Source organism: Engystomops pustulosus, chromosome 5 (genome assembly GCF_040894005.1).
Source record: "Engystomops pustulosus chromosome 5, aEngPut4.maternal, whole genome shotgun sequence".
Taxonomy (NCBI): Eukaryota; Metazoa; Chordata; class Amphibia; order Anura; family Leptodactylidae; genus Engystomops; species Engystomops pustulosus.
This window is the reverse complement of record NC_092415.1, coordinates 134,607,703-134,624,148: the sequence shown is the minus strand read 5'-3', so window position 1 is coordinate 134,624,148 and position 16,446 is coordinate 134,607,703. Positions and strand designations below refer to the sequence as shown.

At 41.5% G+C, this 16,446-nt stretch overlaps 1 protein-coding gene across 4 annotated transcripts in view; it reads left to right on the top strand.

The window, feature by feature from the left end:
• ABCA13 (ATP binding cassette subfamily A member 13) overlaps positions 1-16,446 on the top strand; it is a 590,340-nt gene that overhangs the window by 301,794 nt on the left and 272,100 nt on the right. For all 4 annotated transcript variants that reach the window (XM_072153102.1, XM_072153100.1, XM_072153098.1 and 1 more), the window contains 2 exons: positions 9,930-9,999; positions 12,966-13,100. In XM_072153102.1, coding sequence (XP_072009203.1) covers positions 9,930-9,999; positions 12,966-13,100 — 205 coding nt within the window. The remainder of the gene's footprint in view (positions 1-9,929; positions 10,000-12,965; positions 13,101-16,446) is intronic.

Below are 16,446 nucleotides of genomic sequence, written 5' to 3'. Positions count from 1 at the left end.
CGGTTCATACAGGACTCTATAGTGCATATCTGGTGGTCGTAACCGAGGAAGCTATCTCGTTTCTAAGGGAAAATATGGCTACATTTATGAGAAATTATCTTCACACAGGAACATTTTTTTTTATAACATCCAATTGAAGAAATGTTTACATATGGCAAATGAAGTAAAATAAATGTGAATGCCTAGATGGGAAAACCCCTTTAACTGTGACAAACAATAAGTTGTGGTTTTATCATAGAATCATGGTAGATAAGGTTGGAAAAAAGATGCACGTCTATCAGGTCCAACCTATAAGATTAGACAAATCTTTTCTTTGATAACATGTGGTACTTGTGTTCTCAAGAAAGGCACGGTTCACCAGCAATGAGGCGCATTGAGTCTCTTGCCTCAGGCAGCAGCACCTGCAGCAAGATGCATCAGGGATGCAGTCATCTGCTACAAAGCAGAACTTTACACTTAAAAATAGTAGCTCTTCACACCAGATGTTAGCATGGGTGTGAGACAATGCATGTAGAACTCATGTAATGAATAAATAAACTGAGAACTATTAGATAGGGTGGAGGGCCTCTTTTGAACATGTGCAAAGTATCTTCCACAGCAACATCCTGCAGCAGAGAGTTCCACAGTCTGGGCCCAGTGATTTGTCTATTTTAATAGTTTTGAGGCTGTGCATGCACTTCTTTCTGGGTTAAGTAGCTGACATTCAATAGAGCTATTCAATTGAGAAGGTCAGGTCAGAGATGGCGAACCTTTTGGAGACAGAGTACCCAAACTACAACCAAAATCCACTTATTTATCGTGAAGAGCCAACATGGCATTTTAAAGGAAACCTGTCACCAGGAGACACATTTTTAGCACTACCCCAGTCCCCACAGAGCATAGTACATACACTGCCAAAGTGTTTTTGTATAAAAAATAGGTTTTACAGAAAAAAACATATATACCTTTCATTAGCATTTGCTGTGTGACTAGGCAATTGCCAATTGGGAGGGGCTGGAAAGGAGCAGTTCCCCCCCACCCTTGGGAAACATGTGACCTTTTCAAATATATGACAAAATCCCCACACTCTGGGGAAAAAAGGTCACATGGAGTAGCTATTTCCCAAGGGTGGGGGGAACTGCTCCTTTCCAGCCCCTACCAATGGGCAACTGCCTAGTCACACCGCAGATGCTAATGAAAGGTACCATATAACATATCTTTTTTTCTGTAAAACCAATTTTTAATACAAAAACACTTTGGCAGTGTATGTACTATGCTCTGTGGGGACTGGGGTAGTGCTAAAAATGGGTCTCCTGGTGACAGGTTCCCTTTAAGCAGTAACCAATTGCTGCCTGTTCTTCCACATTTTTCAATCGTATCGGCTGCCTGAGACCACCAATACAGTTGAAAGAAGGAGGGAAAATTCAGTATCTCATTGTAGCTTCTCTCCAGGGTCTCTCTGTAGAGAAAGAATGGTGGGTCCAGCAGGATGAGCTTCAAAGATAATGCAGTTCTGTAAACACCTTCTCACTTTTCCCGCAGTTCCAAACAGCCAATGAAGTGTGGCTTAAGTTGCCTGGGAATGCAGGAAGATTTGATCCTATTTAGTGAACTCTGTCCTGGGACGATTGTCTGAGTGCCCACAGAAATGGCTCTGAGTGCCACCTCTGGCACCAGTGCCAAAGGTTTGCCACCACTGCCCTAGGATATTTCTCAGAGAACCCACACTTTCAGTTTTTAGTTTATTCTCATTTATATATTGTAAAAATTATTTGGGATTATTTAAACTTTCCATGGCAATATTTCTTTCAGTCTCTATTTTTGTTGCCCTTATCTGTTTTTTGCTAAATTTATTTTCTCTCTATAATCCTGTAACACCTTTTCACTACCTTGTTTTAGCAGCTTAAATGCCTTATCTTTTTCATTTATTTCTCACCTTACCATAGTAGTTAATCGCTTTTGTTTTTTTCTTGTTTCTATTATGCTTCATCCCATATGGTATGTGTTTTTAACAGTAACTTTTTGAAATCTATTTGAAAAATGTCCCATTTATTTTGGGGGCATTTGTTTTTGAGAACATTCTGTCCCAGTGTATGCCATTAAATGATAAGATATACTGATGGTAGACTTCTATAACTTACATATTCATTGTTTGTTCTTGTTTCCTAAGCAGTTTTAACTATATACTAGAATGGTCTGATTGTGGAAAAATTGACCTATATAAATAAATAGCCGGATGGCTCTGGGAGCTGATAATTAATACTAATTTATTCCTACCCCTTGTATCATGGAGACTTTCACTGCTTGCACCTGCTTCACTAGGAGTGCAGCTGCGCAAGGAAAGTCTCAATGCGCATGTCTGAGATTTACAGACGACAGCCAGGTGACGTCACCCGCAGTCTGAGTGATACACTGAAGCTGTTCTAGGATATAGTACAAATGGCTTAGGAAACAAAAGCAAACAATGAATAAGTAATTTAAAGGAACATACCAACAGTATATCTGATGGTAGATGTCTTTTTAAGGTCCTTCTTAAGCTACTAAAAATTTGCCCTCCTGAAGTCTAAAGTGTTTGCTGCTCCTATACTAACCATCTTGGGATATTTCAAAATGAATAATGAACCTGTCAAACCCAAGCACCAACAACTCACTGTTGCATAGTCTTTGTGACAAATTGGCCTATCTGTTCCCCTAATATTGAAAATGCTTACTACCAGAACCCATTTGACTTATCTTGTGCTCCAATTTGCCTTTTTCTGTACCAGACAGTCCTTTCATTGCTGGAGGTCATATCTTGCTGGAGCATCACTATCCTCATCCACCCCATCTGCCAGGAAACTTGTGCTTGCATCCACACCTGCCCCACTAAACCTAACTACCATATACAAGCTGAGCCTTTACTTGTTTATGAACTTCACTGTTGATTAATCCTTGAATTGTTTCTCTTAACATACACAAATCCAAATAAATAAATAAGAAAAAAAGAAGAATCATATAATGTAAAATATTTAAACAATTATCAATACACAAAATTAATTCTTCCATGACCCCTGACTGCTTATTGTATTGTTTTTCTTTTAGTGCCTGGGGGTAATTGGTGCCAAATTTGTTATTGGCTCTAAAAACCTTTATATTGTCTCAATGTTTGTGAGATTAGTTTGCTTTGTGTAGTTCAGAGAAGGATTGAGGAGGACTAAGAGAAGTCCATATATAGGAGTGTACACTGGCAACTGGTCACAAAATAGACCAAAAGAGATACTAGAGGAAACACTGTGGCACCTCTAAGGTAAAACTCTTAATTTTATTGAGGATCCAAGCGCTGTGGGGGGGGGGAGGGGGTAGGGGTCCTACCTAGTGTAGAACACCCTTTTACGCCACGGTTAGCGTGATCGTGGTGTGTAAGGGTTGGGTGTCGGTAATATACACCAGCAGCTTCTGGCACCATCGCCGTTTGGCAGCTGGTGCCAGAAGCTGGATGTAGTACTACTTCACAATACGGCAAGTCCTTGACACCCATGACGTAGTACTGCGTCCAATGTCAGAAAAAATCTCTGTGTTTGTAAACATACATATTGGGGCATATTTATCATGGCCTCTGCACCACGTCAGAGGCATATAGCCCTGACATAATCGCAAATGCTATCTTATTGTTAGCACTTACTATTATTTAGCCCATTCCACCACTTTCACAGCAGTGGGGCATAAAGCGGGGTTGGGGCGCGGCTGTGTTTATTTCTATGCCAAATAAACTCTGCACAGCACCCCTTTGGATACATCAAGAGGCTTCAGCCTCTTGATGTATCGTGCTGCGAAAAAGCGTGATCGTCGGCATATGATAATGATCCCCCATTATCTCTTAATCTAGTTTGGTTGCTAAGGTATGCAAAGACCATGGAGCCCAAGTATAGGCTGGAGAGTGTGATTTAAGAAAGCAAAAGGCCAAAGACATTTTGTAGGAGCAGACTGAATTAATATTGTTGTACTGAGGGTAAATCTGTACTTTTCCACAATCTGGCTAACAGTGCTGGGGAGACAATAGAAGCCGCATGGTGTAGAGGAGCGCCGGAGGTAACTACTGAATTTTTTTTTCAGGTTTAAATTTTTGGCTGCGGCCAGCATAGACAGGTCAAACATCCCAATCAAAGAGAATATTGTAAGAAAACTCATCCTCTAAAGGGCAACATCCTGTATCTTAATTGTAGATTTCCTAAAGGCATGAATTAAAAAAAAAAGTCTTAAATATATACACTTACCGGCCACTTTATTAGGTACACCTGTACCATCACATGGCGGCAACTCAGTGCATTTAGGCATGTAGACATGGTCAAGACAATCTCCTGCAGTTCAAACCGAGCATCAGTATGGGGAAGAAAGGTGATTTGATTGCCTTTGAACGTGGCATGGTTGTGGGTGCCAGATTGGCTGGTCTGAGTATTTGAGAAACTGCTGATCTACTGGGATTTTCACGCACAACCATCTCTAGGGTTTACAGAGAATGGTCCGAAAAAGAAAAAACATCCAGTAAACGGCAGTTTTGTGGGCGGAAATGCCTTGTTGATGTCAGAGGAGAATGGGCAGACTGGTTCGAGCTGATTGAAAGGCAACCGTGACTCAAATTGTCACCCGTTACAATCAAAGTAGGCAGAAGAGCATCTCTAAACACACAGTACGTCGAACTTTGAGGCAGATGGGCTACAGCAGCAGAAGACCACACCGGGTGCCACTCCTTTCAGCTAAGAACAGGAAACTGAGGCTGCAGTTTGCAGAAGCTGATCGAAATTGGACAGTAGAAGATTGGAAAAACGTTGCCTGGTCTGATGAGTCTCGATTTCTGCTGCGACATTCGGATGGCAGGGTCAGAATTTGGCGTCAACAACCTGAAAGCATGGATCCATCCTGCCTTATATCAACGGTTCAGGCTGGTGGTGGTGGTGTCATGGTGTGGGTGTCAGGCTTGTGAGTTGTGGATCCACTGGACCACTGCAGACGATGACTCAAGCCACTACCTGGGACCGGAGTCTAAGTGGTACCCGGTTTTCCCCAGAGCCCACCGCAAAGCGGGTTAGACAAGCTGCAGCGTGGTACCACCAGGTCGTTCCTCAGACGTGACTTCTCTGCAGTGGCGGCCAAGGTTGAGGTACAAGAACGGCAATCAATCTCGTGGTCAAAGTCCAGGCACAGGGTCAGGGCAGGTGGCAGAGATGCAACGTCAGGGTTCAATCCGGGGTCAGCAACAGGAGGTCCAAGCAGAGGGGTACGGGAACACAGCACACAGAACAGCAGCACGGAGGATCACGGAAACACGGAGGAGCTCAGGTAACACTGGAACACAGAGGGACACAGGAACGCAGGAGACACAGGAACGCAGGCTAATTGCAGTAAAGCTTTCTCTCAGGCTGTGAGGCACAAAGATTGCAGGAAGAGGCAGGCTTATATAGATTTGGGTAATATGGCCAGCGCCAATTAATGGCGCGCTGGCCCTTTAAATCTTGAGAAGGAGCCGCGCGCGCTCTAGCAGTTGTGGACGCGCGCGGAGGGAAGGGAGCCGGGCCAGGTGAGACGCGCTGGCGGGGGCTGAGCAGCATGGGTGAGCCCGCAACCCACGATATGGGTCGCGGGACCACCCGTGATAGTGGGGAATATTGTTGCTGACCATGTCCATCCCTTAATGACCACAATGTACCCAACATCTGATGGCTACTTTCAGCAGGATAATGCGCCATGTCATAAAGCTGGAATCATCTCAGACTGGTTTCTTGAACATGACAATGAGTTCACTGTACTCAAATGGCCTCCACAGTCACCAGATCTCAATCCAATAGAGCATCTTTGGGATGTGGTGGAACGGGAGATTCGCATCATGGATGTGCAGCCGACAAATCTGCGGCAACTGTGTGATGCCATCATGTCAATATGGACCAAAATCTCTGAGGAATGCTTCCAGCACCTTGTTGAATCTATGCCACGAAGAATTGAGGCAGTTCTGAAGGCAAAAGGGGGTCCAACCCATTACTAGCATGGTGTACCTAATAAAGTGGCTGGTGAGTGTAAATACCCATATTATGTAAGCTTATAATGCTGTCTACATCTTTCCTTGTTCTACTGCACCCTGTGTTTGACATACACTCACCGGCCACTTTATTAGGTACACCATGCTAGTAATGGGTTGGACCCCCTTTTGCCTTCAGAACTGCCTCAATTCTTCGTGGCATAGATTCAACAAGGTGCTGGAAGCATTCCTCAGAGATTTTGGTCCATATTGACCAGCCTGAACCGTTGATACAAGGCAGGATGGATCCATGCTTTCATGTTGTTGACGCCAAATTCTGACCCTACCATCCGAATGTCGCAGCAGAAATCGAAACTCATCAGACCAGGCAACGTTTTTCCAATCTTCTACTGTCCAATTTCTATCAGCTTGTGCAAATTGTAGCCTCAGTTTCCTGTTCTTAGCTGAAAGGAGTGGCACCCGGTGTGGTCTTCTGCTGCTGTAGCCCATCTGCCTCAAAGTTCGACATACTGGGGCAGATTTATCAAGTGTCTGAAAGTCAGAATATTTCCAGTTGCCCATGGCAACCAATCACAGCTCAGCTTAATTTTTACCAGTGCTCATGAATATTTTAAAGGGGAGCTGTGATTGGTTGCCATGGGCAACTGGAAATATTCTGACTTTCAGACACTTGATAAATCTGCCCCATTGTGAGTTCAGAGATGCTCTTCTGCCTACCTTGGTTGTAACGGGTGGCGATTTGAGTCACTGTTGAGTCTGCCCATTCTCCTCTGACCTCTGGCATCAACAAGGCATTTCCGCCCACAGAACTGCCGCTCACTGGATGTTTTTTTTCTTTTTAGACCATTCTCTGTAAACCCTAGAGATGGTTGTGTGTGAAAATCCCTGTAGATCAGCAGTTTCTGAAATACTCAGACCAGCTCTTCTGGCACCTACAACCATGCCACATTCAAAGGCACTCAAATCACCTTTCTTCCCCATACTGATGCTCGGTTTGAACTCCAGGAGATTTTCTTGACCATATCTACATTCCTAAATGGACTGAGTTGCCGCCATGTGATTGGCTGATTAGAAATTAAGTGTTAACGAGCAGTTGGACAGGTGTACCTAATAAAGTGGCCGGTGAGTGTATATTTCACATGACTAATCAGGTGTTTCACATGTGTTTGCATTGTAATATATCACAAGTTTTTAATGGATCCTCAATAAAATACTCCCAGCTATTCCTCTTGTTGCTCTTCTATTTTTCTCATGTGTGCTGGCTGTTGTTCTTGCAGCTAGTTCTCACCCTCGTTTTTTCTATGGGTTCATACACTTGCCATTGTTTTCGCAGCCATGTGTATAGTCTAGTGCCCCTGAGGAAAATCTCAGGGTAGGTCCTATTCTAGGGCTTGCGTGCTGATCTACCATCCCATAGAAGTCTATTGGAAAATACTGATGCAACACAGGATCCATCCATGTTCTGTCCATATTTGTAGATCAGTTGCTAGGTAACACAATCATGTAGCAGTTCAAGAGTTCTTCGTATATATGAGATAACACCTTAACATATCCATGAAAGGGTGGACTTACTACTATTTCTGCATAATATTTTAGATGCAATATTAAAAAAAGGGTATTTATTATTGTTTGGGAATTTTTAATGAAGTACAGGCGGTCCCCTTCTTAAGGACACCCGGCTTACAGACGACCCCTCTGTCCACTGTGGCCTCTGGTGAAGCTCTCTGAATGCTTTACTATAGTCCCGGATTGCAATGTTCCCCTGTAAGATGCCTGTAATGAAGCTTTTTTTGATAATCCTTGGTCCAATTACAGCAAAACATTTTGAAACTCCAATTGTCACTAGGGCAAAAAAATTTTTTGTCAGGATCTACAATTATAAAACATACAGTTTTTGACTTGCATACAAATTCATGTAGGTCACAAAAAAGGAGCAGATTTGCCATTTGCCATGACTGGAGCATTTCCTGCATCTTTGACTTCTTTAAATTGTGTTGTCATCAGACAAGGAGCTGTGAGGAGTAAGATTTTCAACCCTTGGCATCCATGTGACTGTTGACATTCCAAGTCACAAGATTATCTACTATGTTTTTTATGTGTGGCTACCAATAATCTGTTTTGTGAATTGTATCTGTTTGACGTTCTTTGTAAGAATTTTTGATTACTTCTGAAATGAGAACTTAGAATCTTTTGACAAAATAAGGTTGGACATAGGGTATCTGTAAACGCCGGTACCCGTTTGTTGGCTTAGTTGGTTAGCTGGTATGGTACATACATTTTGAACCATTTTTGCTTACATTGGCACATTTCAAGCCATGTCCCAAGTTTCATCTCCTTTTTATATACCATATATACTCGAGTATAAGCCTAGTTTTTCAGCACAAAAAAATGTGCTGAAAACCCAAACTCGGCTTATACTCGAGTTAAAAAAATATAGGTTTTACCAGGTTGTTGTGGTAAAATTAGGGGCCTCGGCTTATACTTGGGTCGGCTTACTCGAGTGTATACGGTAAGTTATGGCATCTCTGAACTAATCTTAAAAAAAATTGGCAAGAAATAACATTTTATTGTCGAAATAGGCAAATGTTGTCACATTTTACTATGCATTATACATGGAAAGAAATTAAGCATTTAAAACCTTACAGTAAGGCTTATTGGTCACAATTAACAGCTTAATCTACATGTTAAAATCGCATATCTGATTCCACAAACACATAAAATAATGCCTGTTCCCCACATAGGTGCTCCTGAATAATTCTACATCTGATTTGTAGTCAAAGTAAAGAAGATACATGTAGCATACAAATAATTACACATAATCCTACATGTTTGGGAACCGCTAAGTGATTCCAGCAGAGGAAGTGTAGTGATAAATAGGTCACATAGCTACAGTCCATTCAATAGAAAAAATCAATACAGTAGAATTTTTACCATATTAGATATATAGAGGTTAGAGGTCCCCCTTAATGGCTACACCAACCTTTCATCTATGCGGACCACTGTCCGTGTTTTGGTGCAGATGTATGGAACGGGTTTATCATCCTCCCACCACTCATTACAGCATGCAGCAGAGAAGCTATTGCGTACCCCCATGATGACGGATACAGGGTCTCCAGGACCTAGAAACACGTTGGGATTGTGGTAGGGTGTACCAGGGACACCTAGTGTGGTAGGGATGCATATAGTACTGTCCTTGTTATGATGTGAGCTCTCTATGGGAATAGGAACTGTCAGAGAGAGGGATTGGTAGGTGCAGTGTGGTTTTCTTTTCCTGGCCTCCTACTATCTCTGGCTGATGCCGCTGCCAGCTCCCACCGTCTTGCCCACCTGACTGGTAAGATTGTTTTCAATTGACTTTTTATGGTCATACATCCATTGTCAACTGATCTATACAATACCTGTCATTAGGATGGGCAACATATAGTAGTGATGATTTTATGTGTTTGTGGAATTAGATATGTGATTTTAACATGAACTATTAAGTCTTTTTTACCCGCTTTTTGTATCTCCTGATGTACAATGATCAAATTTTGTTGGCCAGACTGTCTCACTAGTCATTGCGTGACGAATTGTGAACTGCACTGACCCATCCTCGTTAAGTCTGTTTGCATTGACAATGTGACTAGATATGGCTGCTTCCTGCCACAGAGGTTAAGTTAATGTAACAATGCATATGTTTATCATGGAAAAGGTCCTTACCTGATACTGTACAAGCCTAGGCCAATTTTGGATTAAAAAAAAAAAACATTTGAGCGGTTTACATTATGGTAACAAACTATTTCATATTTAAGACTTCAAAATTTACTATTTAAACAAGCATCAATGTTTCCAAGGCCTTAAAGTAATCCGTAATAACAAAATTGATCAGTGTATATGTACAAGGCATAGATACTAATTTCTTTCTAAATAAATGTACACCTATTATCTCCCCCTACTATAGTGTCTCCTATCAACAACAGCATTTGGACAAGGAATTTTTTTGATCACATCATTCGAAAATGAAGGAATAGGTACATAAAGCATTATTCTAATGACTGAAAGCCATGTTTCTTACTTTCTTTTCATTTTCTGAATTCAGTCTATTACATTTTATGTAGCTACGTTCTGAAATCAGCTGAAATTAAGTCTGTAATTAATGTTCTTGTAAGCGTGCATTTTAGATGAACACTGACTTCAGTACAAAGGAAGCTTATGATATGATTAATCTACAAGTGTTTATTGGAGGTCATGCTGTGTTAATGGTTGTAAGGCTGAAAGGTCAGCTATTTAAAACTTCATACATATGAAACTAATTCAGCATTTGAATCAGTTTGCATTTCTATTGAAAACTTCCTTAATCCTACATGGTCTACAAGCAGACCTAAAGTCGGTACTCAGTGTTGCCAAAAACCATTAAAGGAATGGCGTTTATTCACCATATAATAAGGTTTAAAATGTTCTAATATGCTTTTTTGTCTTCAAGGTTTTTGCTTACTGTAATTTAATTATAAACATCCTTGATTTTTTTCTACTCTTTTGTTCATGTGGAGATCACATAGGTATCTGCAGTCAGAAGTAGTAAGATATGTGGTCAAATCTAAGGTTTGCAGGAGACCCCGTCTCTGATTGTAAATGTGTGCTTTCCTTTTCTGTTCTGTCTAGCCCAAGCTATTGAGATTACTGCTCCTAAATACTTCAAAGTTGACAGAGAAATAACATAGGCTTCTTCCCTATGCAGGGTTTTTCAGTCTCTAAATCGACACAAATCCATTCAAATTCCAGACCACTTATAAATCTTGGACTAAATGTGGAACCTAGGGTCATGTAAACTTGTTCCCCGTGCCTTTCTTTTTTATTAACTTTGTCTGTTATTTGTCTGATCTCTTCTTCTTTCCTTAAATGGGGTTGGCCATTTAAACATTTTAACATGCCAAGTATAAGAACCTAACAGGGTCACCCATATTGTTAAAATTAAAGTTTTCGAAGAACTGTTGGTCATGTGTACTCAGCAGAACATCCTCTGAGTACCTGTGTCTTGCTGGCTTCGTGTGGACCGAGGGGCTAAGCAATCATTATTGTTTGCACAACCCCTGCTTCACAAGGGTCACATGACCTGGCAACTTTATACTTGAACATACCCTGTAAAAGTCTAGTATAAGTGGCCAATTCATTTAAAGGGCAATGGAATCTTATGCCCTTGGTATAGAATGCTTCCCTATTTTCTGTCAAGGATTGGCCTTCACTTATCAAAAACAGTGCAAACTGTACTATGTGCAGTTTGTGTGTGAAGTATGCAGGGTGCGCCAGATTCTTGAACTCTGGCACACATTCTTTATGAATCTGGCATTCCCTTCACCGCTCCGACAGAGTACACCAACATGTTAACATAGGATGTGCGATATATCTCTGTTGTACTTTGCATGATAAATGTATCGCACTGTCCAACTGAGCACCTAAACGCCCCTTTCAGTGCAGAATGTTGTGTTGCGTTGGGTATAGTGCAGCCACAACACAAATGAGTTACGTGAGACAAATTTGTGGCAGGGGCGCTTCTTAAATACATGTGCAAGCAGCTTGCACATGAATGAAGATGCAAAGTCCAAAAGAAAACTGGTGCAGGGGTAAATCTGGGCCATGGTATTTTGTTACTCAAACCTCAAGCACAGTGCTCCAATTGGTACCCAGTCATGCAATGTACTTCTTGCCAAGCCTCTTTTTTTCCCCAACACCCCACTTTTATGCATTCTGCAATACAGCCTCTTCACTCACTGCTAACAAAAGTTCTCCCCTTTTATTCAAAATGCTCTCCAAAGACAAAGGAGCATGACTCAGTACAAAGCAGTAATCAGAGCTGTGCGGTAACAAGCTGTGCATCTGTGTGACATCACATGACTATGGACAGAGATTTATGTCCACTGAAAGTAAATGTAGAAGCTTTCTTTAGAATCCCAGCAAATAATGGTCTAGAAAAACCTAAAAAAGTTGTATAAATATTAATTATACAAAAAATATCTATTTCGACAATACAAACGTTTCTTGGGAAGCTCTAAGGGGTATATGAACGAGTCCTAAGGTTTTCTGAAACTTGCATAAGTGATGAATCCTAAGGTTCTACCCTCTTGCTGTTTTATTGTCATTTTAATTAAAAGTTCCAGTTCCAATGAGAAATTATTCCCACATCAAACATTTTTCAGGGGGGAGTGAACACCATACACACCTGTCAAGTCAGCACCACAAAGTCTCAACCTCACTGAATCACTGTGCAGGAAATAACTGGGTACCTATAGCACATTGCATTGCTTTTATTGATTTCAAATATAAGAAGACCTAGAATAAAATCACAAAATTGCAGCAGACACATGTGACGCACCAGTACAGTTGTGCTCGACCTAGAGTTTTCACCTAATTTCCACGCCCCGGAAGAAGCTGATTATTACTTTCTGCAGAGTGGCTTGGCATGGGGGAGATTTGTGGAGATGACTTGGTTTGGGGATAAAGATAAAGTGAAATGCATGTTGAGGGTCAGGTGTGCACGGTGTTCAAACCACCCTGAAAAAAATTTGTTGTTGATGTGGAAACAATTTCTCTTCTGAACTAGAACTGTTCATTGAAAGAACTATAAATGTACAAGAAGGTAGATGCTTGGGATTCTTCACTTAAATAATATCTGCTGAAATGGAGCAACAACTTTTAGCCCATTGATTGCTTACCTCACCAGTCTGGCTCCTTTGCAGTGTAGAGCTTTTGTCATGTGACTATGAAAGAAGTAAAACCTGTATATTTTGTAGACAAGAGTCTTCTTTCAGAGGACTCTGTCGTGCATTGTAAGTCAAAGAAATAGTGTAGCTTGACTTTGTGACATGCTGTAACCTTGCTGTTGTATAGCAAATAATGGCTGCATGCAGAAGTTACATTTATAATAAGTATGTGTTAATAAGCCTTTAAATATAGCATAACTTCTGTGGAAGTATTCAAGTGACTTTGTGTTTTTTCTTAGGAATTCAATGGACTACACTACATCAACCAATTATACATCCTGGAGCAATGTCCTTTGGTTGGACCTGTTGGATGATATTTATAGATTCAATTTTATACCTTATGCTTGGTTGGTATCTAAGTAACATTTTGCCAGGTAAGGTTATATTGAATACAATATTTCACAAAACTGTATCATTGTCAATATTGTCACACCCCTTGCACATGGGGTGTGCGCTCCCGGACCATACCTGGGTGTACCATATGACCAAATGCAGAAGGGAAGGGAGATGAGTACCCCTCACGTCTCCTCTCTCCTTAAGAAGCTGGGAGTCTGCACGACTCTGAACTGGTACAGTGGGCAATATGGCCATTCAAATGGATGAATGTATTGCCCAATGAAGTGAATGTGGCCGTGTGCTACCCGTATTACAAAGATACAGTATGGGTAGCACATGGCTGTATAAGAACATTTGTGTGCAAAGGACCTAGCTGTGTTATCCTGCATCATTTTCTATGCACATTAGGGCATATCTGTTTAAGACAGAAATATTTCATAATTGCCACTAAAGCCTGTATAAAATACAAAGCCTACTCTACTGCTACAGGGCCATAACAAAAAAAGTCAAATACAAGTTCAAAAGACTGCAGCACCTTATCTGTGGGAAGAGCTCAACCGACGGTCCCGGATGGATCCAAAGCATCCAAAGATTTTTATGAAGAATATTCATTAATATTCAACTTAATATCCGCAACAAAAAAGTTGCACCAATGTTTGTATCAATTATAGACTAATTTTCTTGAGACCGTAAAATTGGGTTTTTCATTCTGGAAAAATTCTTGTACAGTCCAAGACAGAGTTACCAGAAGAAAGATAGTGGCCCATATTTATCAAAAACACTGTAAACTGCACTAGGTACAGTTGTCCTGTAGAGTATGCAGGGAGCACCAGATTCATGAAACGTGGAGCACATTCTTCATGAATCTGGCGCCCCCTGCACTGCTCCAGCAGAGTGGGTCGACTTGTTGGTGCACCTTTAAAGGGAACCTGTCATCAGAAATTGACCTAATAAACCAATACCAGTATGTTGACATGCAGCTCAACACCTTCCAGATCATGTTTCTTTCAAGACACAGTGGGGCTCATTTACTTACCCGGGCCTGTCGCGATCTCGTGGTGCGTTCTCCAAGGGTGATTCGGGTTCTGCCGTGATTCACTAAGGTCGTGCGTCCGATATCCAGTAGGTGTCCATGTTGCGCTGAGGTCTGTCGGAGTTCATCTTCTTCTTCCTGGTGCATGTAAGTGCTTGATCTTGCGTCACATTTTGTTTTTTAAATTCCGCGGTTTTTCCGAATCCGTCGGGTTGTCCAACAACAACGCCCCCGATTTATGTCACGTGAAAGCCGGCGCTATTGCACCGAAATCAGATTCGGGAAATCCAATGAAAGTGCGGCCACGCACCTCATCCAGAAAATCAACTTTGAAGTGAGATATAAATTGGTTTAGTGAAGTCAAGGAGGGCGGAGCGTTTATTACTAAAGTCAAGCCTTCCCTGCTTCAGAATATCCCATTCACTGTAATTGATGGTCCTGCATTCATGGACATCATTACCAGTCGGACACATTGGGGGTTATTCATCATTGATATTCCTGGGCTTTTTTGGTGTAAAGTAGTCACATTGAGGGTTTTTAAGACTTTTCACTGCTAAAAAGTCTGAAAGGACTATATACACCTCTTCATTAATCTGGCCATAGAACTACTGCTAGTTCAACACTGTGCAAAGCCAGATTCATGACTTGAGACTTTTGCAAAAAGTCTCATAAAAAGCTCCATAATCACTCCAGTCACCTGTTGGTCTATGGGCTGAAATGTTTTATGCATTTTGAGACTTTTTGGGGACTTTTTGAAAAAAAAATCCCTGGCAGAAAATAGACAGAAAAAAGAACATTTATTAAAGGGCCAAAGCTACTTTAATGAATCTGATGGGCAGCGTAGCTCCAAAATTAGACATAGAACTGTCCCGAGTTGCTGGTCTAATGATAAATAACGCCAATTATGTAAGTCACACAAGAGGGGGTGTTCAGAGGCAGGGAGAGCTTAACGTTAGTGTTAAACTCTCCGCCTCCCTGACTTTATGCATCCAACTTACATCTTACTTCTTACTCTTCTGAATGATGGCACTGACCTGGGCCATAAAAGAAACTTGACCCAGAAGCTGTTCAGCTGCTTGGCAACATACTGATTATAGTTTATTACGTCAATTTCTGATGACAGGTTTCCTTTAACATAGAGCGTGTGACACAATTCTGTTGAGTTGCCGTAATAAATGTGGGAGATGGTCCGACTGTGCATCATAACGTCCCTTTATGTGCAGAAATTTGCATTGTGTTGGGAATAGTGCAGCCGTGACAAGCAGTCCAAGCAGTTTGCATGTTCTTTCTAGTGCAAAGTCAGACAGAAAACTTTCTGGGGCACATTTACTTACCCGGTCCTGCCTGACGAAAGTGCGATCCGCGACCCTTTGTAAATAAGCCCCATTGTGTTTATTTATGAAAAAATGTGAAATCTGCCAAAATTTTTTTAAAATGTGCATTTTTTATGTTAGAAGTATTCTGCCTTGCCAACAAATACCATGGGGGTCATTTATCTTTATTTTTCTTCTCTCTTTATTGAGACTTTTTTGGCGCATTGCAAATTTTGAAACTTTTTGGGGGCTTCTTGAAATGTGAACTGGAGTCCGGCGGACAATTGTTTGTCGTCAGTAAGACACATTTATCTTCTATTCCAGATATTCTTAATGTCGCAAGTGACATTTATCTTTTCAAATTGTCTAAAATTTTCAGCACTCTTTTGGCTCCAGACGGATCCATAAGGAAAACTTAGAAAAAAAAAACATTTGACACGACGAAAAGGGAGATTGATAAATTACCAAAGAAGCAGATGGTAAAAAAACTGGCATCTTTAGGAGCAAAAATTAATATAAGACACTGAGGGTCATTTACTAAGGGCCCAATTTGCGTTTTCCCGACGTGCTATCCGAATATTTCCGATTTGCGCCGATTTTCCCTGAATTGCCCCAGGATTTTGGCACACGCGATCGGATTGTGGCGCATCGGCGCGGGCATGCAAGAAACGGAAATCGGGGGCGTGGCCGTAAAAAAAAACCCGACGGATTCGGAAAAACCGCTGCATTAAAAACAAAAAGTGTCGCTTGATACACGCTTACCTGCACCCAGCGGAGGACGGTGAAGTTAAGTGCAATCCGATGAACTTCAGTGCAGCAGCGACACCTGGTGGACGTCGGAGGAACTGCCTTAGTGAATCCCGGCCGGACCTGAATCCTCTGCAGAGAACGCGCCGCTGGATCGCGAATGGACCGGGTAAGTAAATCTGCACCACTGTAAATCTGACTCCCCTTGAGAAAGCTACTTGCGAAACACGTGTCGGGGTGTACAGCGTGTGCCTGTTTTACTGGTATAGGTAATTATGTTCCAGTGCTAGC